Here is a 24,023-nt window from a genome sequence, read left to right as displayed (position 1 = left end):
GCTGAACGTCCCGCTCGTCTCGTCCCTTATTTGCATTTAAAAAAAAGCAAAATCGTTGTTCCTCTTTGTCACTCTTGTGGAGAACAAACGTGATAACTTCATGTATCTTGGATGGAATTTTATAGTCGATAATCGCGGAAACATAGCAGCTGATGTTTTAACCAAAACGCACTTAATTGTGACCTCTAGCCTCAGATAGTGTTAGTGAAATTAGCTTGTTTGTGATGATAAGCTCTGCGACTGTCAACTGCTCTGATATTATTGTTTTATTTCATGGAATATGAAGACTATGTTACGATACTCAGAAAGAAGACAACAACACTCTTTCAATTATAATAATAACATCCTATCAAATGTAATACGGGCTTAAATATGAAATTGCCGGTTTGGCCTTCTGTTTACTTTGCATTAAAATAAGTAAATTTATGGGTGAAACTTTTTATATTGACAGCTCGAACATTCTATTAAAAAATATATATAATTGGATTGCTTGATATTATTGTCATGTTATGTTCGTTTGTTAAAGATTTTCCACTTTGAACTTTCATAGTTTTACGTAATCACTCGGATCGATAACAAATTCTTAACACATTGGTTGACATCTCACATTGTTGAAATATTTTATGGAGATCAACAAATTTGTGAAAATATAGTTTTTCCGTTGCGAACAAAGACTCTGTGCAATCTGTACAGTCAGCGTCAAATATATAGCGTCATAGCATTAAAAAAAATGGCAGCACCCATCGTTACCATATACATCGATTCACCGAAAATGACCAAATAGATAGCGTCATCCAAAGTAGCCAAATATATAGCTACACATAAATTGCCAAAATATAGGAAAATGAACTTTCGCCCCAAGATAATAGGATTCAAATTAGATTGTTGAAAAACTTTATATCAGTTGACATATTAATATTAACATTGACTATAAACATGAGACTAGGGCTTCCAATACCGAAATCTCGGTATTGCGGGATCCCGCACCATTTTCCAATCCCGCGAGATGCGGGATTACGGGCGCGGGATTTGCGGGACTGAAAAAAAGCGTGCATGCGATGCAATATAAGATAATCTGCGTGAATTATTATTCTTAATAACTCAAGTTATTAACTGTTTCGTATTTTCGTGATGTTTATTGATACATACTTTTAGAATAGAATAAAAATTTAAGGGTATGTACGTGAATGAAAGATTCATTCACGTACAAGCCCTTAAAAGGAATACCGCCCACAAGTGTGGAAGCAGAAAGGGCATTTTCTGGCCAGGCAATAGAGTAAAATACGCAGTAGTTTGGCAGACGACAGTTTGGAAATGTTGTATTTTCTTCGCAAACATTTTCAGTTAATATTAAAAGCTGAAAAACTTAATAATTAAGTAATAATTTATATGTTTAAAATGTTATTTTTTTTTGGTGGATTTTGTAATTTTGCGTTGTGTATTTTTTGAAAACAATTTGTTTTGTTTTTTTTTTTAAAAAAAAAAAACAGTATAATTTGATTGATCTCATTTTAATAGTAATATGTACGTAAATAACAGTGGAGTTGATAAATTCATTGTTTTAAAATGTGCATATTTTCAATATGCGGGATCCCGCAAATACCGAGATCCCGCGGGATTGAAAATTCGTAGTCCCCCAAATGCCGAGATTGAATACAGGCCGCGGGATTGGAAGCCCTACATTAGACTGAGCTCTGTATCTCTACTAGGGTTTTAGTAGCATATTTATTAGTGTGTGATTTTGGTAAATAGATGTATATGGTAACGATTGGTGTTGCCATGTTTTATAATACAATGGGTGACGCTATCTTTTTGACGCTGACTGTATAATTCAATTTAGTATTTAGTTTCCTTGTTATAAATCTGGACCTGTACCTAATTATTTGATCAATCTGTGTCTGCTAATTGACAGTTTTTTTCTATTCGTCGAGTATTTTAAAACAAAAAGCCTGGAGTTGTCTCGTTAATTCGCCTTAAAGAGTAGTTACTGAAATTGAAGACACGAATGTGTTCAAGAGGAATACAGTTCAAGAGAAATGTAACTTATGCATAAGGCCGTGACATCGGGGGCGTCTTACCATTGACAAGTGACATGCAATAAAAAGTTTTGACTTCGAATTTGCATGATGTACAAATCATAAAGAATATCGCAGCTCTTATTCTGGCACCGATACGGTTTGTGGCGTGAAAGCGTCGACCAAAGGGCGGTGAAATTTGATTTCGCTCTTTGTTTCTACCTTGATTAAAGGGCCTGACCTGATTAAGTATTATATACAACTATGATATCGATGATATATAGCCTTTTTTGATGCACTTGCTATGAAGTGTAGACAATATTCGTGTGCCGACAGTAAATAACTAAAATTACGTTAGGTTCTAAATAGGTCTAAGAAGTTATACTTTTAGCGCGTCAGGGATTTATCTATTTAATTATCAGTGATAATATTCAACAAAGCACGCGCACACCGTCACGCAAACTCGACACCCTGACGTTAGCTGGTCAACGAGACCATTTGTATCAAACTTCAGCTACCAAGCCTCTTGTAACTCATATGTCTACTGAACCAATCAATGGATGAGAAATTAGATAAATTTCAAGTTTGGACGATTCTCTACGAAATTTAGTATCAAAAATATTTAATTGTTCATTGTCTGATATTTCTTGGTGCCAGGCTTCTCTGCCCATTCGTTTTGGTGGAATTGGCATCAGAAAAATATATCTAGTATATCCTTACCAGCATTCTTATCTTCTGTTCACAGTGTCAGCACTTTATATGATAAAATAATCTCCCCTAATGGGTCTCAGCCACTAGTGTATGCGGAAACTGCTTAAAATGCTTGGAAAGTTGCCTGTCCAAATGAAAATTACCCTTTAAAGCCACAGTGCAAAATCATTCACAAAAGGATATTATTATCAAGTCACAATATTTCGGATCAGGCTCGTTTTATTGCTGTTAGTGAACGAGATTCAGGGTACTGGCTTCAGGCCACTCCTTCGAGTAACATAGGGACACTTCTCGATAATTCCAGCTTCTCAATCGCAGTTGGTTCGCCTGGGTATCCCTAGAACAGTTCCCCATATGTGCCGCTGCGGAAGCAATGTAGACAGCCTTGGTCACCATGGCTTATCCAAAATATAATGATAAGTGCGAAGAAGTAGGAAAAATAGCTGCAATTATTATACTGCGAGCTATTCATGTTTGCTACGCAAAACCCGCAAGAATTAAAAAATACATAATATATAAATACTATATAACATCACAATTAATAAACACCTATAAAAACGAGAAGAAAAAGATTTGTAGTTTTATTCTAGAATTAAATCATAAGTCATTATTTGATTACATTGTAACATCAAAATATTGTTAAAAAGCATTATTCGAAAACGCGTGCATGTGAGCCGAGCCCTATAAATATTGCCACACTGTTGACACTTGGGGACAACATTTTAAAGAGATCTCGCGACGCTTCTTTGACAAGGCGCCTAACCATCCCAACATCTTGGTTAGGAAGGCATGCGGGTACTCCCCCCTTCACCATAGTCTCAACCCAATAAGACGTCCCAGACACGTCACGGTAGACCCGGATGACGACATCAATATCGCGAACGCGACACCCACACAAACACCGACACAGACACGCACACACCGCCTTCGCAGGCGTAGGCGCGGTCAACCACCGCAATCCACTGGCACTCGTCACTCTGACGATGGCCAGCGGCCCGCACCCTAGATACACCACACATTGTTTTGATACCCGACGAGACGTTAGTCCTCGTCCTGTAATCGCTTCACTACACTCACTCACACACGGACTGACTGACGGACTGACATACACCACTTACACAAACACAAACACACTCCACAAACAGACACAAAACACAAACATACATGCACACAAACATTTACACTACTTACATACATACAAACATATACATTACACAAAACATCACCACACTCGCCGGCGAGTGTGTTCTTCTCACCTTTTCATCTTTCATCTTCATTTTCATTCTCTCTCCTTCTCACAAGCACACAGCCGGTCTGAGGTTCGAGTCTCCTTAGGAGACGCCCCGCGACTATTGTTGCGTAGTGTGAAAGCCAGGGCTGCTAACAGCACAGAGGAGGTTTTAGTCGGTATGGGGCGTCCGCTTACGCGGACACTCGGGTCCGATATATTACATACAATACGTAACAGTATTTCCTCCTCTCAAAAAAAAAAAAAAGACACTCGAGGTATTCGAGCTCAGGCTGTCGTACGATACGGATATGTCTGGGACGTTGTTACACTGTGGAATAAACGAAGGTGATCACGTGCAGTTTTCTTTCGATGATCCATGATGAGTGATTACCAGCCAGTCAACTTTTGTGATGTCAAAAGTGGTGACGTCACACCTTTAAAAAAAAGGATTCTCTTTCTTCGTCATCAGAAATTACGGGTGGGACTTAGTATCTCTTAGCATGAATTAGGAGGTAAAAAATATTGTAGTTGATAAAGCTTTAGTCCACGATTATAATGATACCACTCCTATTACAAGGTAATGCAACGTTTTCAAGAAAATCACAAAAAAAATTCTAACCTAAAACAGGTAAATCACGTAAATAAACACTACATGTGCGCCATCGCGGTGGGAGGCTAAAACTGTCATAAAATGATTTTGGTTTCTTAGTAAAAAATAAGTACAGGCAAAGGGTTCCAGCTAATACAGCCATAAATGCATGAAAAACAGTGAAATGAAATGTAAAAGAAGTTGGTGACAGGTAAAACGGCTTAAATTGTATGAAAAACTGTGAAATAAAATGTAACAAATAGTCTGTGACAGATAGGCTGGGGAGGGTAGACTTTTATTTTGGTTTTTCTTGAAAACTTGAAACACTATCATCGTGGACCAAAGCTCTATCAACTACAATATTTTTTACATGCAAATTCGTGCTAAGGGATACTAAGTTTTAACCGAAATTAGATTAAGGATTCAAATTCACTTAATTTGGTAAGTCTTAAATTTACCGATTATTGGATGTTATTTTTGAAGGTAGTTTTAAAACTTAAAAAGAATTTCACTACTTACTGTGTATAAAGCCGTGTGTAGCGAAAAACTATTTTTCGCCACCCTCATTACGTAAAATTGAATTAAGTGTTCGAATTTTTAAGAAATTCATTTTTGTGAAACTAAGTTCACTCTACCGTCAATATTTGATACTTAACATTTGTGTTAGTAAAGAAAAGATACCGTATCTCATGATACGGTATCTTTTCTACTCATGTATTGAGCACTTATTTGCTTACATACTGGAACGAGTGCGCTGCAATGCGTAGTGCAGAACAGCGTGTGATGTCACGTGATGCTTTGCCAGTATTCGCATAGTACAGCGAGGCTCCAGCGATAGAGAAAGCCATTTTTAAATACTCTATTGATTGAAAATAGGGACAGTTGAGTTTCTTTTGTTCTTCTCATGAGCTCAACTTTTACCGAACATAATTTGGTGATTTCAGCAATTTAAAAGAAATATTTATAGTGACCGCTGAACCGTTTTGTTTAAGCCTATCTGAATTAAGTTTATTTGACTTTGACTATTACCAATAGGAAGCCACATTTTGTGAGTGTCAATATTAACACGAATGATGAAAAAACGGTCGTACACTAAAAATACTTTATATGGCAAAACAACGTTTGCCGGGTCAGCTAGTAATTAAATAAATAAAAGCAAGCAGCTTAAGGAGCATTCATGGAATGCTCAGATGAACAATATGCTTTTGTTGGATTTTTAAGAGAAAATTGTAAGTCATTGAGCGAATGTCGCTATTAATAGTTACGTATTAATTAATAACTAAATAAATGCTCATTTTTGTAGATGTCGTCCTTCTCATTTCCCTTTTTTTTTAAATGAGGGAAGAGATGATGTTCAATGATTCAGTGATTCAGTTCAGTGATGAGATGATTGACAACGTTCAGTTGATGGTAATTGATACGCCCTGTCCATTACAATGCAGTGCCGCTCAGAATTATTGAGAAACCCAAAAATTCTGAGCGGCACTACAACTGCGCTCATCACCTTGAGACATAAGATGTTAAGTCTCATTAATCTCATTAGTCTCAGTAATTTCACTAGCTAAGGCGCCCTTCAGACCGAAACAAAGTAATGCTTACACATTACTGCTTCACGGCAGAAATAGCCACCGTGGTCGTACCCATAATCTAGCCGACATCCGGTGCAAAGGAGCCTCCCACTGCCTCCCAGATGGTTTGAAAGTAGAGTATTCATTCAGTAATATATAAGGCAAGTGTGTGTGACCATGTCGGTCGCGGCAGACCTCGTAGAACATTCATCGACCAAACTGGGGACATTTTGAAAGGTTCGAAGCACCCGCAAGCGGCGAGCATGTATGAAAAGAGTAATGAATGTAGAGGAAGCGCGTTAGGTTTGTAAGGATAGAAGCAAGTGGAATCCTTTTGTCTCTGACTACCCCGATGCAGACCGGAACATTGCGCGGGCGTGTGTCTCGTTGTGCTTACACCTGTATTATAAACGTTTTCTTGACTCCATTCAACCGAATCGTTAGTCATAGTAGCAAAAAATATCCTCAACTAACCTCATTTCAACGAATCTTACCAAGAATAATCTCAGGCCTTTGCTACATACCTGGCCAACGTATTCCAACCCAACAATATGGATAGTCTAGAAGATCCAGAAATAGACCAAATCCTAGGACAAGACCTGCAACTATGCCTGCCTTTGAGACCTACTACACCAAGAGAGGTGGGTATAGAAATAGCCAAAATGCACCTGGATTTGATCTAATCACCCGCAGGCCATTGAAAGAGCTTCCTAAGAAGTGCATTACGTTTTTGACCATCCTTGTCAATGCCACATTGAGAACCTCGCTTGTTCCTGCACTCTGGAAAACATCACAAATTGTTGCGATCCATAAGCCTGGTAAACCGCCTACTGAAGTCACGTCTTATCGCCCTATTAGCCTGACGCCTGTACTGTGTACGCACCAAAATTGTGGGAAAGGATCATCCTAGCACGACTATCCTCTTGCCTAGATATGGGCCATGTAATACCTGACCATCAATTTGGCTTCCGGAAACACTACTCCATCATAGAACAAGTTCACAGAGTGTATTGTACAGTTAGACAATGTCTGGAAAAGAAGGGATACTGTTCGGCTGCTTTTCTCGACGTACAACAAGCTTTCAATCGGGTTTGGCATAAAGGACTAATGTGCAAAATTAAAATGTACCTTCCTCACTCCTACTACCTACTGATGGAGTCTATAACATATTTACAAGTGACCTACCCCAATCACCAGAAGCAGCTGTGCCGATGATGCGGCGTTCCTCAGTTGTAACAGTGACCCCAATGAGGCGACCAGACATTTTCAAACTCAGCTCGATGCCACTTATGCGTGTTTGACCAAGTGGCGCATAAAAGCAAGCGCCCTGAAGTCTCACCACATCACATTTACCCTAAGACTGAAAACTTGTCCACCAGTCAATCTAGGCTCTGACACTCTGCCGCAATCAACCTGGTATAGCAATTTTAGAAATATTAGCAACAAACAAGAAACAAACAAAAAGTCCAATCCCAGTTGTTATCTTTATAGACATAATACGTAATAATATAAGATATTTAATAATCCAAATATAAGGTTTTTAACTTTTTTTTCCAGAAAGTTTCAACAGTCTTCAAGCTCCGAAACGGATATATCATTCCAGCACTTGGTGGCACTGTACCTAAATCTTCCTCTAAGAGGCGGAATGATGGAGTGGGGCTGACAGGACATTGAGTGCGAACCTTGTTTCAAAATTTAACTGACTGCGCTGACGTAGCCATTCCAATGTATGATATAAATATTTTGGCGTTTTTGTGATAATAATACCAAAGAGAAGCGTGGCTAAATAAAGTCGTCTACGAGCATCCATTATCTTCTTTGAGGTATGGAGAAATGTGTTGTCATGCCGGTATATCCCAGCAAAAACGAGCACAGGCGTTTTGTACTCTTTGTATTAAATTTCTTGTTCTGCCAAGCAACCTCGAACCATACACTGTATCGGTATAGTGAAGCTTGGATAGAACAAGAGCCTCACAAAGACGTATGCGCATATCAGTGGTTATAAATGGTCTAATTTGGTACAAAACTTTTAATCTTTAAAAACTGTTGGAAATCACTTTATTTATATGCTTCTCAAATCTTAACTAAAAAGATAACAAATCAAAGGGCTTCAGAAATGAAAAAAATCTTATTTATTGTAAAGTTTATTTCAAATATTAGGTGTATTTGTAATATTTACATTTTTACTTTGAAGAGTACTATACATACACAATTTATTACGACATACAATATTATGACTAAGATAAATATAATAATATGCATTCCTAATGAAATAAATTACTTTTCAACATGCGTAGGTATTTGGATAGTCGAATTAAGAAAATTGGCCTTACAGGATAGCGGGAACAAACTACAATTTTGTTCTAATATGAGTTTAAGCTTTCTCTTTTCTGATTGGTTTGCGTTCTTGATTTATTTGTGATTATTAAAACTTTCACTATAAAGTAACGCACGAACTTCGAGTAGTGATGAAAAGTAGTGTCATTCTTGGCCAAAATATTTTGGTATCGAGTGGCGTATATTGCATTCTCGCTAGGTTCTGAATTCGAAATAAGGCTCTCGAGGAGTATATCACGTTGCCCCCTTGTAACACAAATAACTACATAAATCGTATGGAATTGTCGTGGTATCCATATTTATTCTGTATTGCACAATAATATTTATCTACTGTCTACCTTCGTAAACTTTTGTCACTGCCAGCTTACACGAACATGAAAGTAATGACAATCTAGCAATTCAACTGAAGGCAGGTACGTGATTGATGAAAAAATATTTCTACTATACCTTCTCGAAATGTGTATTGGTTGTGATGTGACAAATGGGCCGAAAGTTCGACATTTATTACGTAAATGCGGGCATAAAGGATGTATGAAAATCTATCACATACGGCCGTTCCCAATATACTATCTACAGATCGAGATAAAATACTACCTTCTACTCTCAGTAATTAGCTGTCAATAATATGAAGCTGTCCCAATATACCTGATAAGTCATTCTTATCGCCTTATATTGGGACGCATGAATTGAAATTTCCATTAAAACTTCTATCGTTGGTAAGCTATATGTCCTCCCATTGACAGACAGCGTGTACGGATAAGGTGAGTTACCGTCGATAAGTTTATTGGGACAGAAAGTCAACGGTAGTTACGATTTTTATCTCAAGTAAGAGATAGACTGAATATTGGGAACGGCCGTAAATTATTGGCTTTGAGGGTGGAGAAGACTAACGGCCGAGTAGAAGGTAGTAATTTATCTCTATCTGTAGATAGTATATTGGGAATGGCCGTAAGATACTGGCCAGTTACAGTTTATATAGCGTAGCGCTATAATTGAGACATTAAATAAGCACACGGGAAGAACTAATTAACCGTAATCATTAAAAAAATATTCAAAAACAAATACATAATTCACCTAAATAAATAAATATGCCATATCAATTCGGAACAACCTGTAAGAAATCTAGTATCCGCGTGCTATCCTAGCCACTGACACCTACTTCGAGCAGTCTTACGCGACCACGCAAGTGTGATAAAATTTTGTTTACTAAATTTATAAGTAGTATTATTTATTTGCAGATAGAATCTTAAACTAACATAGTCCCGAAAAACTGTTTGGACAGAGTGTCTGCAGGATCAAGGTCAATATATAATTGGTTTATTTGAAAATTTCAATTATATACTTCATATTTTAGGATTTTTTTTTTTACGATTAAGGTTAGATAGCTCACATTGTGTTCATTTAATGTCGCCATTATGGCACCACTCTCTATATTATCTACCAATTAAGAGTCAGCTAGCCTTAGATTTATTGTGCGAGAGTCAAAAAGACTTCATATTCGTATCACTCGTGCGATTTCACTACTCGAGTCCCTAATGCTCTCTCTTTCTACTTCGTCGGAAATCGCAACCGCTTTGCTGCCCTAGGCTAACAAGGATTTGACACAGAAATTGAATAAGTCTTAAATACATTCCAACTAAAAATAAGCCACTGATCTGCCGTTATTCATTACTATGATGATGATGTTTAGATAATGCGATTATGAAGAAATATTTTCTCTTCTTTAAAAGTCTGACGGTAAAACCTTTTACAATATGTCTAGTTTGCGTGTTGTTGCTTATTTACATAATAATAATAATTAACTTAACTACATGATTTAGTTCCTAAATCTATTGGTAATGCTGTTTGATAATTACTATAATAATATACGATCCAAATAAATAGAAAGCGGAGACTTACATCACAAAGAAGAAGCTATATGGAAGTACGATATATATATATTTAAATATGTATCTAAAATAAACACACAGGTACTTTCAATATCTTCGGCCATGTCGAAATTAGTTGTTACATATCCTTGGCTGTTAAATAATAAGAAAATACCATTGAGAGGAAAAGCAAGAAATAAAAGTGTTATTAGTTGTGTGAAGAGCTATTTCACATTTTTATTTACATATTCTTGGACACGATATATTTAAATAGGTATTGTTTCTATCTGCGATTAGTTTTCGTTGTTTTGTTAGTGGTATCTGTTTATGTAGCTGGTGCGTTATTTTCCCCGGAATTGATTTGTTACAGTACCCATACTAAGATATAATATATTTTTTTTATGGAAGAAGAGAGCATACGGGTCACTGGAGAGTAATTGGTATGTTACCACCGCGATCTTTACTCTTATAACATCAGAGGGGTCACAAGAAACTTATAAACCGTCCTATAAACATATATAAAATAAAAAATTGGAAAATCTAAAAGTGCACGCCTCGAACGCTCATGCTTTATTTTTTTTAAGTTAAATTTCGAATAAAATTTAATCATCTGCGTTTAAAAAAAAAACGAGAAGGCTTACAGTAATGATTTTCGAAAGGAACCTTCTCTGCTTAATTGTGAAAATAGTGAAAATAGTATAAGTCTTTTCGAGATATCCGTACCACGCCGTTTTTTTGAACCACACACTACTGGACTTCCACGATAATTTTTTTTAATGTACGTATTCGACAACTTAAAAAAAGTATCAGGATTATTCATTTGTGTCTCAGCTTTATATTGATGTGCTTTTTATAATGTGTAAGAGTAATAGAAAAAAAATATGCAATTTAAAGTGTGGAAATCGTGTGAGCTCGACAGGTCGGTTATAAACCACAAACTCGCCGAGGCGTGCAATTAGAACAGTCAAATATAAGATATATATACTCAGCGATTTTGATAAAATTTTTAGGCCACCCATAAAATCACTACTGGCCAGTGATTCCATTCCAGTTTGGTGACAGTCGATTTAATTATTTAGAAAATAGCACGTTAGTGATAAGTTCATTTCTCTTTTATATATTTATTTGGATCGCTCAGATAATTATTGTGTTTATAAATGCATTCATTGGAAGTTGTTATTAATTATAAAAACTGGAATGAAGTTGTTTCAGGAATAGGGCGTTAGTGAAGTATCTCGAAAACTTAATTAACTTAATATTTTTACTATCTTTCGTATAATATTTCGTTTAATCTTAGGTTAGAAAAAGTTGAGATTTGATTATATAAAAAGAGATTCTTGTAAACTTATTGCGAGTGAGTATGAGAGATCACAATAGTATAGTAAATATTCTATATATAAAATTTAAATACTATCTTGTATAAATATTAACGGTGTTATTACAAAACACTTGTATTAATAAATAATAGTTAAAAAAAACTAAAAAGCACACTTTATATTAAATTCAACTAAAAAGTAGAAAACAAATTTAAATTGAAAATAGTGTAAAAAAAATATATTTTATTGTAAAAAAAGCGTGGGGTGCTTTTTAAGATATTATTAAAATAATAATTCTTCTACACTTCATATATAGTTTTTTACACTATTTTCAATTTAAATTTATTTTCTATTTTTTAGTTGAATTTTATATAAAGCGTGCTTTTTAGTTTTTTTTAACTATTATTTGTTTTTCCTTTTTTAGTATAATTTTATCAAATTAGTGTAATGTCATCGGTGCTCGATAAATCTACAAAGTTTGAATCTAGCCGTTTAAAGTGGGTCAAAATCGCGCCCAAAGAAGTCGGTTACAAACATACAAACATACAGGTGAAGCTAATATAAAGCGTATAAAAAAGCCCTATTACGAATCCGTGTCTTTATGTGGTTTAGTGTCTTTAGACGTCGTTTAAATAGTTAGACACTGTTTAACAAAACACGTGTCTAAGCCATGTTTAAATTTTTGTTTGTAATAACACCGTAAGAGTTTGTATTACATTTATGTTATGTTACAAATTTCTTATAATAATTAATTTGTACACACTTTTTAGATTATTAAGGCACTTTTGTTTCATTTTACATTCTGGATATTTCGAAATCTTTAAATTTATTAAAATATCATTACCTACTTAAAATAATAAAATTTGTTTTCATGCAAATTTATTTGACAGTAAAATCTAAACCTAATATATATTATTATGCTTATAACGGTTTTAAAATTCATATTTCACGAAATTTATTTCTATTTTTTTAATTTAAGTAAATTTCGATATCAAATTTTATCTATAATACATTAACTGGCGTTAGAACTCCCTAATAAGCCGTTATTTTCTCGTTACTTCTTCCTTCTAAATGACATATCGGCCTGCATCAGCTCCGCTTCTTCAGCTTCCAGCTGTCCGGCTTCCACGCAGGACTTGCAGCAGAATCTACAGAACAAAAGTTAAATTGATGACTTCTCACATATTTGATATTATTCAAACACGATTCATATAATATAGGATGTAGCCCTTTATAAACTAACAAGCTGACTCGACAGACGTTTTTCTAGGTACATATAATAAAAAAAATATTGATTCATAGGAATTTGCTAATAATATTTCAAAACATCAAGAATTATTTCGTAAAAAATGCTCCCTGTTGTTTTAATGAAATTGTTTCACAGTGGAACTGTCAAACCGTGCGTCACTAAATTCTCTCATAGAAAATATGTCCATACAAAACAAATATTGAAAAAAAAATTATGGGTAAATGCTAAGTAAAAATTTTATTTCGCTTTGGGACCATCCTATCTCTCAAGTTGGACTAAACTGCACTCCATGAAGTAATCCCCATTAAAATCCGTTCATTTGTTTAAGAGTTCATCGCGGACAAACAACGCGACACGTAATTTATATATATTAAGATTTGTTATATTTATGTACAGTGGTCGTTGAGTTTCTTGTATGTTCCTCTCACGAGCTCAACTTTTTCCGAGCATATGGTAGATTCAGTAATTTTTCAGTAAGTTTGAGCCAAAATGAATAAAAATTATTTGACTTTGACTTTGCGTATTGCACTCTCTCGGGAAATCTAATTTCGGGATACCATCCTCCCTGGTACCTTTACTGCATCTCTAACAACGTGTACTTAGGTGCAAATTAATGATTATCCCTCTAGTTGTTACGGTGGTCACAACAAATAAAAATTTTAATTTAAAAGCAGTCGACACGTCATATTTTTCATACAAAACGCACCTTTCTTAAAAAATACTGATAGGTATCTTGTGCATTCATCTATGTTTCAATCGAAACAGAAAATATAAATTTTAAGAAATAAATTCTACTTGATCTTTGTCCGTTCATAATTTACTCATAGATTGTAAAATTAAATAAAATATTGCGATGGAAACCTCGCGCATGTAATGGAAATTCTACAACGATAAACATTTATTTCACAAATTTGTAATTATTACTCTCGGTTTTCAAGGAGCTTTCTTCCACGTACCACAAAGCTGTAAAAAGAGCTTCCTTGTGCGGTGTTTCCGGGACAATACGACAACCTTGGTTACTTTAAAAAAAAAGCGCGTACACCTTTCTGTCAAAGGCCGTCAACGCTCCTGTGATTCCACTGGTGTTGCAAGAGAATGTTGGTGGTGCTGATCACTTAACACCAGCACACTCGTTTGTCCTCCATTTTCATAAAAAAATACGTATTTTCTTCCAGAAGTTTTATGTAATTTCTGCACACTATTTCTTGTTCAATGTTATCGCATTCTCTTGCTTGTCGTCAACAGGAGGTATGCGTTGTATGAAACAACATGATTTTAGAACATGTTCGATAGACAGGACCGGGAAGAGTCCTCTTATTTCGCATATTTGCATTATGCATGATATTCTATGTGTATGTGTATGTGTGTATGTATGTGCTATTGTCTTAGCGTCTATAACTGTGAATGAAAGAGACAGCAATACACTTATTGTGTTACATAATATAATAAAAATATAATAATGACACACTTTTACACAAATTATCTTGGCCCAAACTAGGCGCAGCCTGTACTATGGGTATAAGACAACGATATATTTAACACAATATACTTACTTAAGCATACATAAATACTTAGAAACATCCATGACTTGGAAACAAACATTAACGGAGTTTAAATATTCGCACCTGCCGGGATTCGAACCCGGGACCTCTAGCTCAGTATGCAGGGTCACTAACCACTGGGCTATAGGGACGAACATTGATTGGAATAAGAACCAAAGAGCGATATTTGCGATCACCACTCTACAGCGCTAAATTTATTGATACACTTTCTAATCATCCACAAATTAGGTATTTAAATATCAACGGACATATTTTGTTTTATGAAATTCTACACATCAACTCACAACCGGTTGAAAACTATCTAGTTCTTTTTTTATGAAAATTATTGAAAAACCCATAAATTCTGACTGGCACTACAACTGCGTTCGTCACCTTGAGACAAGATGTAAAGTCTCATTTGCCCAGTAATGTAAACACAGTAATGATTACGCATTACTGCTTCACGGCAGAAATAGGCGCCGTTGTGGTACCCATAATCTAGCCGGCATCCTGTGCAAAGGAGCCTCCCACTGGTGAAGTTCTAGTTCTAATTCCAACATCAATAGGCTCATCAATATCCTTGCATTCTGAAATTCAAACAATGCCAATCTTTTATAGAGTAGGACAAACGAACGTTTGGGTCACCTGATGGCAAGTGATCACCTACAATGTTTTCTTGCAAAACCAGAGGAATCGCAGTTACAAAAAAGCAAGAAGACCGAACACGCGCGTTTAGGTCGCGTCTATGGCGTCACACATCATACTTTCTCACTCACACGACGTGCACAACGAACAGTAGATACTAAATAACACAAAATCATTATTGAGACCAATGGGAATAGGCCATTGTAGGCGAGCAGTATTATTTTTTTTTCTGTCTGTATTGTTTTATTCATAGATTCATTTTAAATGAAAATGTAGACGAAGTATAATCACTTGGGTGAAATCTATGAATTATGTTGAAATGGATGCTATTTAACTAGTACACGGAGGAAATTATTAACTACTCACTCGCGTCCATTAAAAAAGGTTTCATCAACATTGACCGCAATCTCTTCAATATTACTAATTAATACTCACTTAGAATAATATTTGTGACGACAGTAATTGCTGCGTATGATGAGGTGACAATCCGCGAAGTACGGGCTATCCACACACGTTGGTGGTATGTAGATACCTGAAACATTAACATCGAGTTAGTTTTGTCACAAGAAAGGGTTATCGGTATGTTCTTACTAGCGAAACATTATGTCTATGATTAATAATACGTTTCAAATATATGATTACCAGTCATTGATGACAATAAACAAATTAGACTAACAATCACGCTCAAAACTCTGCCTACGCGTCTATTAGACAGAGTTGTCGACCGCGCTTTGAATACATCGCCACGCGTTGTCGTATTTCAGGTACGTGCCCCTTTAATTAACACCACATTCCCACCACAAAGTAAGGTGTTAACTTGAATGAATGTTTGATTGCTATCTGTATTAGTTAATGTATACGTTTTTGACGAACTTTTAGCAGGTGATTGGGAGTCATATGTTTATAGAACATCAATGTTTCCATTATATCAAACTCAATTACGCATAAGTACTTTGCACAGCGCACGATTACAGGTAATTGTTACATTATTTTAATTTTTTGGCGTAAATTGCTAACTGTAACCTAATCCGTGCCCTTCTTAAGCCAAGTTTAATTACAATCGTATTACTAGTTTTTGAATACAACGTCTCATAAAACAAAATGGGTGAATAATACTTAAATACACAATCTTAATTTAAAAAAATACCATACCCTAGTACTCTCGGTATACCACTACCGTAGCCCCGCTCAATGTCATAATTACCTTTGACAGTGACGTTGATGACAGATGAATGTGACGTGTATTCGTTTGCCGCCTCGCAGCTGTACTCGCCGCTGTCATTCGACTGTGCCCGGAATATTGTTAAACGTGTCTCTGTAATTCAGTATTACCATCTCAGATTACTATTTTTATATTTTATACTAAGCACTTTTGAATCTGAATATTATGGTGAAAACATTTTCAGTAAAATAAAGTTTATGAAAATTCAATGAATTTTCCAAAATACGGTGATTATACAACGCGTAGTGGCAAATGATATGAAAATGACTCACTCTATTGATATCAATATCCCGATATCAAAATCTTAAACTATATTATCACACAGTCATACCCAAAGACCATGGGAAACTTTGACATTTTTGTGTCCTTAGTGTGATTGTTATCATTTAATGGGAAGTGGTGAGTCAACCACCCATGGACATCCACAACACCATGGGTGACCAAGAGATGCGTCGCCAGCCTTTAAGTTGGGAGCATGCTTTTAGATTTATTTGTATTTGGTGAGTATTGCATGATATGTAGATTAGAATTATTTTATTATTGTTTGCTGAGTTCTCGTAACAGGTTTCGTCATGCTCGCTTAAATGTCACTGCTTGTGGCGGCGACATGGGACGGGTCGTCCCCTTAAAAATGGTTGAAGGAGGCGATGGCTGGCTCATGCGTCATGCTCGTGAACGGGCGCTGCTTGTGGTGGCAGGATGAACCAGTTGCCGGAGACTCGGTTTCAGATTCTTACAAGTTATGTGTGTATATAAATGCATGGATATATACATATTTATTTATTTATAAGCGCTTATAAAATGCTCACAGAATACCTTTATTTATGGTGTATGTGGATGATGCAGCTACTGTACTCAATGTATTAATTTACATTTACTTTTTGACTTACTCGTGTAAGACATTGACTATTTGACGTTTGAGTGTGTTTGTTGCATCATTTTACATTTTACATATTCTATTGTAATTGAAATGATTTGTAAATCGATGTAAATGTAAATCTTGATATAAAAGAGTGGCAATGAGTTTCTTGCTACCTCTTCTCAATTAGCTCAACCCTTTACGAAGTAGCGGTAGATTCAATAAGAAAAATATTTTTTTTTTAACATTCATAAGTGTCATTTCTGTGACCTACGTGAATAAACTGATTTTGATTTGATTTGATTGAAGGTCCGTACGCCTAAATAAACTAATTAATCTATCACTATTTTGTAGTTGTGATTATGTACATATTAATTCGTAATGAAGAGAACGAATTCAATGAGACTTCTTATATTATATAACACGTCACGTTGAACAAACACTGCTCGTTGTTTTTTAAGATATTTCAGTTCGATCTTGCATTAAGATGGTCAGCTTTAATTTGCATTTCTAGATTTTTAAAGAAAGTAATTTCAACTGCATAATTGGACGTATGTCCAGAAAAACTTACCAAACCACAATCATGTCGATATTAAGTTAAGAACACAAAACTGGTTATGAGATTCATATTAACGGGCTGACAAAAAATAGCAGCCCTACTGTCTCTCTAACATGACATAATGACTTAGTAGCCCAACCCACATGTATGGTTACACTTAACATTTACAAAACTTTAAATACAAATTCTTAAAATGTGATGTTTGTGGCTTGGAACGTTTTTCAGGAACTACGTCCAATTTAACAATACAAGAAGGTTATCAGCATAACTTTAGTCTTAGATCATACTTTGGCAGCTGTGAAAACGTCGAAAAAATTGTGTTTAAAATTAACCTCCATTTTGAGCAATGCACGCACACTAACACAAAGTGTCAAACAAATCGCGAGTGTAACACGTCGCTTGTCAAGCACACTAAACATATATTCCTGGCCTGTTTATGTCGGTTGTCTAACAGCAAGAGACTCTTTCTAGGGGTATAAATTATCTAAGACTTTAGTATGGAATTGTGTATCGGAGTTAATCCAACAGACCTGTGATTTGTATCCTGTCTGTGGCTGTGAGCTGCATCCTGTCTTTGGTCCATTGCACACGCGGCTCAGGGTAGCCATCTACGTCACATGCTAATCTGATCTCCGAGCCGGCCACCACTTGAGTTCGCTCTGCGTTGATACGGGTTGTCACGGGCACTGCGGAATTTTACATCTGTTTAATTTCCTGGTATACTCAATGTTAACTTATAAATACACAATATATGCACATACGTTAAACAAATGCAAAGCTAAACGTTGGAAAGTGGGCAGGTACCTACAAATGTTTGGAAAAATGCAGGCCGGAAAACCCGACGCAAAAAAATTAAGTTTACTCCTCCTAGGCAATAGCCTAGGATCAATTTTGAATGAATTGAGCAACAGCTCGGGAATATAACTTAGCTAGAGCTATTTTGCCGAAAGTGTTTTTCTACGCCTGCATTGTAAAAAGTAATACAAAAGTTACAAATTCCGGAGACTGAGAGGATCTTAATGTCTCATCAATAATAATTATTATTTAGTAAAACCGCTGACTATGGTAGAATATTGGGAACAAAACTATCAAAACATTATTTCTACATCCCGAAATGTTTTCCTAACTCCTTTCCTTTCTTAAACCATTTTAATAGCACTAGTATTTTAATTAAGTACCTTTTTTAATTCGTTTGAAAAACTGTTGGCATTCTAGGCATTGCGTATAATACCGGATTACACATATTGCAGGTGACAAAAAACATTTAAAAATGACAAAATGTACCAAGCTGTTCAGATACGTACCTGTCCCAATAGTGTAAATGTACTTTTGTTGTTTTATTCGATGATTATATTATTGGTACGTAGTAATGTCTTATTTATAATAAGGAACTTTATTTGTTTAGATACACATATATATGTATAAATACCACTAACCGCTTAGAGTCACATGCAGAAGAATTATTCATGCAAAGTGCAACATGCATAAGGCTGGTCCTTACCGGCGTAGAGTGGAACCTGGTTTTCTGGTGCTGGTGTGGTAGATGCCTGGGTTTGTATCTGTGGGGTCGTAACCGGGACTTCAAGTTGGGTTACATGTTTAGGTATCTCCACAGATCCGTCGGGTCGGCTCGCTTGAACCACAAAAGGCCATATCGCCGACGAGCCTATTCCGTTATATGCGTGACAAGCATACTCTCCGATAGTCTCTTCGTTCAGTTTCCTGATTAGTAAGACGTTGTCTCTAGCTTCATACAGTGAGCTGCTGTAGGGCACCATAGGCCCGTTCAGACCCCGGTACCAGTAGATAGTCGGTGTTGGGTAACCGTACACGAGACATCGGATTCTGAGGGGTTGGCCAAGGTCTCCGAAGATCTCCTCGTTGGGTATGTTAGCGACACCAGCCGGTCCTTCCACAGGATCTAGCCATGCGAATAATTTAACTACTGAATGAGATCGAGGTAGTGCTGCTACACTGAGGTGGTACTTCAGCTATCAAATTTCAAAATAAAACTAGACAGATTTAAATAAGATATATCTCAGACATATCTTTTTTAAATCGTATACAGCAGATCCAACGCCACCATCCAATAAACCATGAGCAGCAATCCTCAAACTCAAAGGTTAATAAACTATTAATAAACTACAAAATCAAAACCAACACTAAAAAAGTTAAGCTTCGGACATACCTGATTACAGTAAATAACTAAAAGATTACGTTTTCAATTTACTTAGCTTTAATCATCAGGGATGTCCGGAACTAGGGAAATGGTTAGAACCTTGAGAAACTCCCGCGCAGGTTAGTAGAAAAGTAACTACGAGTATCACCGTGAATATCATGACGGTACGCGCGTGAGGACTGAAGTAATGTACAATACTGCCGAGGCCGATAGACTCCACGAGATAACGTGACCGACTATTGATAGTTTCATTAATGTCACAATTGTTATAATAAGAGACAAAAACAAACACATTAAAGTATTGGCTAATAGACTCAACTCTGCAGCAAACACGATTAAAAAGGCAACATAATTCATTGATGTAGATACTGCTACAGGCAATGCAGGAGATATTAATACAATTTTTATGTAGAAGAATAAAACTAGTCATTCCATTAGTGCTTATTAAGAGCTTTGACAAGAGATTATCTATGAAGTAAACATAAATATCAACTTTTGCATAATATCTTTACATTGAAGTAAAGAGAAATTTTAGAGTAAGGGAATTTCCAAACTAGATCTTAGAAATTTTCTGCATAATCTATATTCAAACAATAAACGAAATAAATAATAATATATTTTATGTATTATTTACATGATTCTATGAAATAAATGAATCAGTTGAAAGTACAAAACCAAAAATTAAAATAAGTATTATTATTTCCAAATTATACAGTTGAGACAAAAGGGTCCCCACTTAATTTTAATATAAAAATACGTAAAAGGACATTAAAATCTTACTTTGCTATCGAAATAAATGAATCAATTAATCAGCTGAAAGTACAAAACAAGATAGATATCTATATGCTAACCTCAAAAGTATGATTTTAAAATAAGTATAATTATTATTATTTCCATATCATACCATTGAGACTAAAGGGTCCCACTTAATTTTAATAAAACTTAAAAGTACATTAAAATCTTACTGTGTAATCGAAATAAATGAATCAATGAATCAGCTGAAAGTACAAAACAAAATAGATATATGAAAACTTTAAAAGTATGATTTTAAAATAAGTTTTTTATTATTATTTTGGAATAATACCGTTAGGAGCAAAGGGTATTGAGTAAATATATTTAAACGTTCTTTGAAATCTGAAGAACGTTATCTAAATTACACTAGTAAATGTCGATATCACGCCCATTAGGAGTACTGAACTCTGCGATACAACATAATATTTGCTATCATCAATAATGAACTGTTCCCTAGATAATTTAAACACATGCTTGTGATTCACGGTGATACTGGAGTTAAATCACTGATACTTTCATAAAACAATACATTTTAAATTAATCGGACGAAATATGTCTCTAGCCGCTTTAGAATCACTTTTTTAGAGACGGTGTGTTAACTGCTAATATCTTTATCATTAAAATGACGTATGGTCTGCAAAAAAATTGTCAATAAGTTATAAATTAGATAAACAGTTTAATTCGTTGGTAAATGTAGTATTGTTTTGATGAAATTGGAAAAATGCTTGGGAAATTAATGAGTGCTTAAAGAAAATTAGATAACGAACTAATACTACAAGTAACAAGTGATAATAAAATGGCATTTGGGTAAATCATATCTGCGGTTATTTTATCTAATTCCCTGTTCATTTCCATGCGTTCTCGTACACTTACCATCAACATGCAACGTTACTTCCTGCGTGGCACTCCCCAATTCGTTATTCGCGATACAAATATAGACTCCAGAGTCGTTACGATACAGAGATACTATTTCTAACGCTCCATCTGATAACAGACGATATCTTCCGACGTCACCGTTGATCTATAAGAAAAATATAATATTCATAAAACGAGATAATAACTAATACTAAGCGAGATTATAAAGATAATAAATTCCCGCTTAAATCTTCTCTTTTAAAATTTATGTATGTATTAAATAAATTTTATGAGCATTTTTCATGAGCTAATCAAATAACTATTTATTTACCTATTTGAACTCCAATATATCAGATTATTAAAAATAATTTTATTTATTACATTAAAAATAAGTATTTATATATTATTATTGTTAAAATTAAATTTCAAGATACCTTTTTTTAATTACTTAGGTATTGTATCCAGTATTCTTTTAGGTTGTGTGGAAGAGATCAGACCGCTCATTGAGCATCTATGACTGACTATAAATTATCTTAAGATCATTTTATAACTTTTATTTTAAAGACTTACCCCCTCATTCATAATGGTCCGCTAACTGTAACTGCTAAGGAGTGTTTTTTCTCATTCTGACTTAGGTCAATAGAAGAAGACAGAGTGAGAATTAGCAATGCTTTAAGTTAGCAGACTATTATGAATAAGCAATATGCAATACAGTGTCTATCTATCAAATGAAATAATAAATTGTTATGAACCAAATATGATATTCAAAAGGTGGCAGGTCCGACTTGGATGAGGAAACCAAGAGATTTTCTTTGTGGAGAACTCTTGGGGAGGCCTATGCTGGAAAGCAAGACAATCTAGAAACCAGTGTCTAATACTAATATATAATAAACTAATGATATTTATTAAACAAATTAAAACAGAAGATATAAGATAAGAAATGTAACTGTAATTATAAAGGGTTACCTCGTAAGGACCTAGATCCTTTATGATAAGAAAAAGAATGAGAATTTGTGTCCAAAACAGAAGCGGACATGTCGAACATGAACTGTAAAAACAATCAATAAATATTTACCTACTATTTACGTGGTTTTGTTTCATTCTTTAGAACTAACTAATAATTTTATTACAATGCCCGGGGAGGCTATCATCTAAGTTTTTTGTAATGAAAACTACTATTTGTTATACCTTTTTGGATAGCTGATAAAATGGAGATGTTTGTAAGCTCATCTGCAAATAGACTTCCATAGATTTTTTTTAAGTATCCCTTAAAGAAAAACACATCTTAGGTTTTTTTTGTTTGATTTTTCACTATTCTCCATCTTTCACGAATCATTTTATTCTGCAACTGTATTTTTTTTAATTGAAATAAATAGAGCAATGCATCTTCTAAAATAAAACGTATAAACAAACATACCAGAGGCTCAGATTCAAAAAAAAAGATACAACAAAAGGCAAAAAACATTATCATTATTATTATGCAAATATCTTTGAATCGTATAGATTTAAAGCTATGGACAAAAAACTATAAGTTTAAATACTAACCGTTATTTCGTTTCGTCGCCAGGTGATCAAAGGCGGAGGGTTCCCGTGGAATAGACATCTGAGGGTCGCAACTCCTCCTTCACTTGCGCGTACTTCCGGTTCTCTTTCCTCACTAGGTTGAGGAGCTTGCGGTACACCTGCAAACACGCAACGTTAACAAAAATATATAGTTTGAGTTTCTTGCTACTTCTTCTCATTAGCTCAACTATATAATTTGAGTTTTTTGCTACTTCTTCTCATTAGCTCAACCCTTTAAGAAGTAGCGGTAGTAGACTTATTACTTATTTCGGATCGAAAGTTTAACAGTAGGGGGCTCCTATGCACAGGATGACGGCTAGATTATGGGTACCATAACGGCACCTATTTCTGCCGTGAAGCAGTAATGTGTAAACATTATTGTGTTTCGGTCTAAAGTTCACCGTAGCTAGTAAATTTGCTGGACAAATGAGACTTAACATCTTAACGTCTCAAGGGGGACGAGCGCAATTTTAGTGCCGCACACAATTTTTGAGGTTTCTTTTTAAATTTGGAGTGGTACTGCATTGTAATGGGCAGGGCATATCAATTACCATCAGCTGAACGTCCTTTTTTATATGAAAATGTGGGGATGATATCACTTCACTCATATCGAGAGTACCTGGATTGTAAATGTTTGTGGGTGCTGATGTTGTAGCAGGAGTTGGCTCCATACAGAGCTGACTACAGCCTCGCACGCAACATTTTCCGACACCGAGACAGTCCGCATCGTCATTGCACTCGCGTCGACAGTTTCTCTCCGTTAAAGCTCGCAGTAGATTCAGGGGTGGACATTCGCCTGGCTTGTTCACTGAAATTAAAGTTAGAAACACATATTTTCAATTCAAGAAGTGGAGGTCGTCATCTAAATCGTGTGCTTCGTGTTTTTCTGCAAACTTTACTCAAAGCAAGTAGCTGTTCATAGAC

At 35.3% G+C, this 24,023-nt stretch overlaps 1 protein-coding gene across 5 annotated transcripts in view; it reads right to left on the bottom strand.

The window, feature by feature from the left end:
* Window positions 1-8,242: 8,242 nt before the first annotated feature.
* Window positions 8,243-24,023, bottom strand: part of LOC126966138 (papilin-like) — a 30,252-nt gene continuing 14,471 nt past the window's right edge. Inside the window, exons 5-12 of one of the 5 annotated variants that reach the window (XM_050810071.1) lie at window positions 23,719-23,907; window positions 23,082-23,218; window positions 21,555-21,702; window positions 19,212-19,631; window positions 18,241-18,396; window positions 16,275-16,385; window positions 15,506-15,602; window positions 8,243-12,783 (exon numbers count right to left, since the gene is read on the bottom strand). In XM_050810071.1, the coding sequence (XP_050666028.1) occupies window positions 12,690-12,783; window positions 15,506-15,602; window positions 16,275-16,385; window positions 18,241-18,396; window positions 19,212-19,631; window positions 21,555-21,702; window positions 23,082-23,218; window positions 23,719-23,907 (1,352 nt within the window). In that variant the 3' untranslated portion in view covers window positions 8,243-12,689. Of the gene's footprint in view, window positions 12,784-15,505; window positions 15,603-16,274; window positions 16,386-18,240; window positions 18,397-19,211; window positions 19,632-19,988; window positions 20,575-21,554; window positions 21,703-23,081; window positions 23,219-23,718; window positions 23,908-24,023 lie in introns of those variants that run through there. The other 4 variants (XM_050810073.1, XM_050810074.1, XM_050810075.1 and 1 more) reach the window with 4 other exon arrangements.

This window comes from Leptidea sinapis, chromosome 9, assembly GCF_905404315.1.
Source record: "Leptidea sinapis chromosome 9, ilLepSina1.1, whole genome shotgun sequence".
NCBI classification, from domain to species: Eukaryota; Metazoa; Arthropoda; class Insecta; order Lepidoptera; family Pieridae; genus Leptidea; species Leptidea sinapis.
This window is presented reverse-complemented; position numbering and strand designations above follow the sequence as displayed.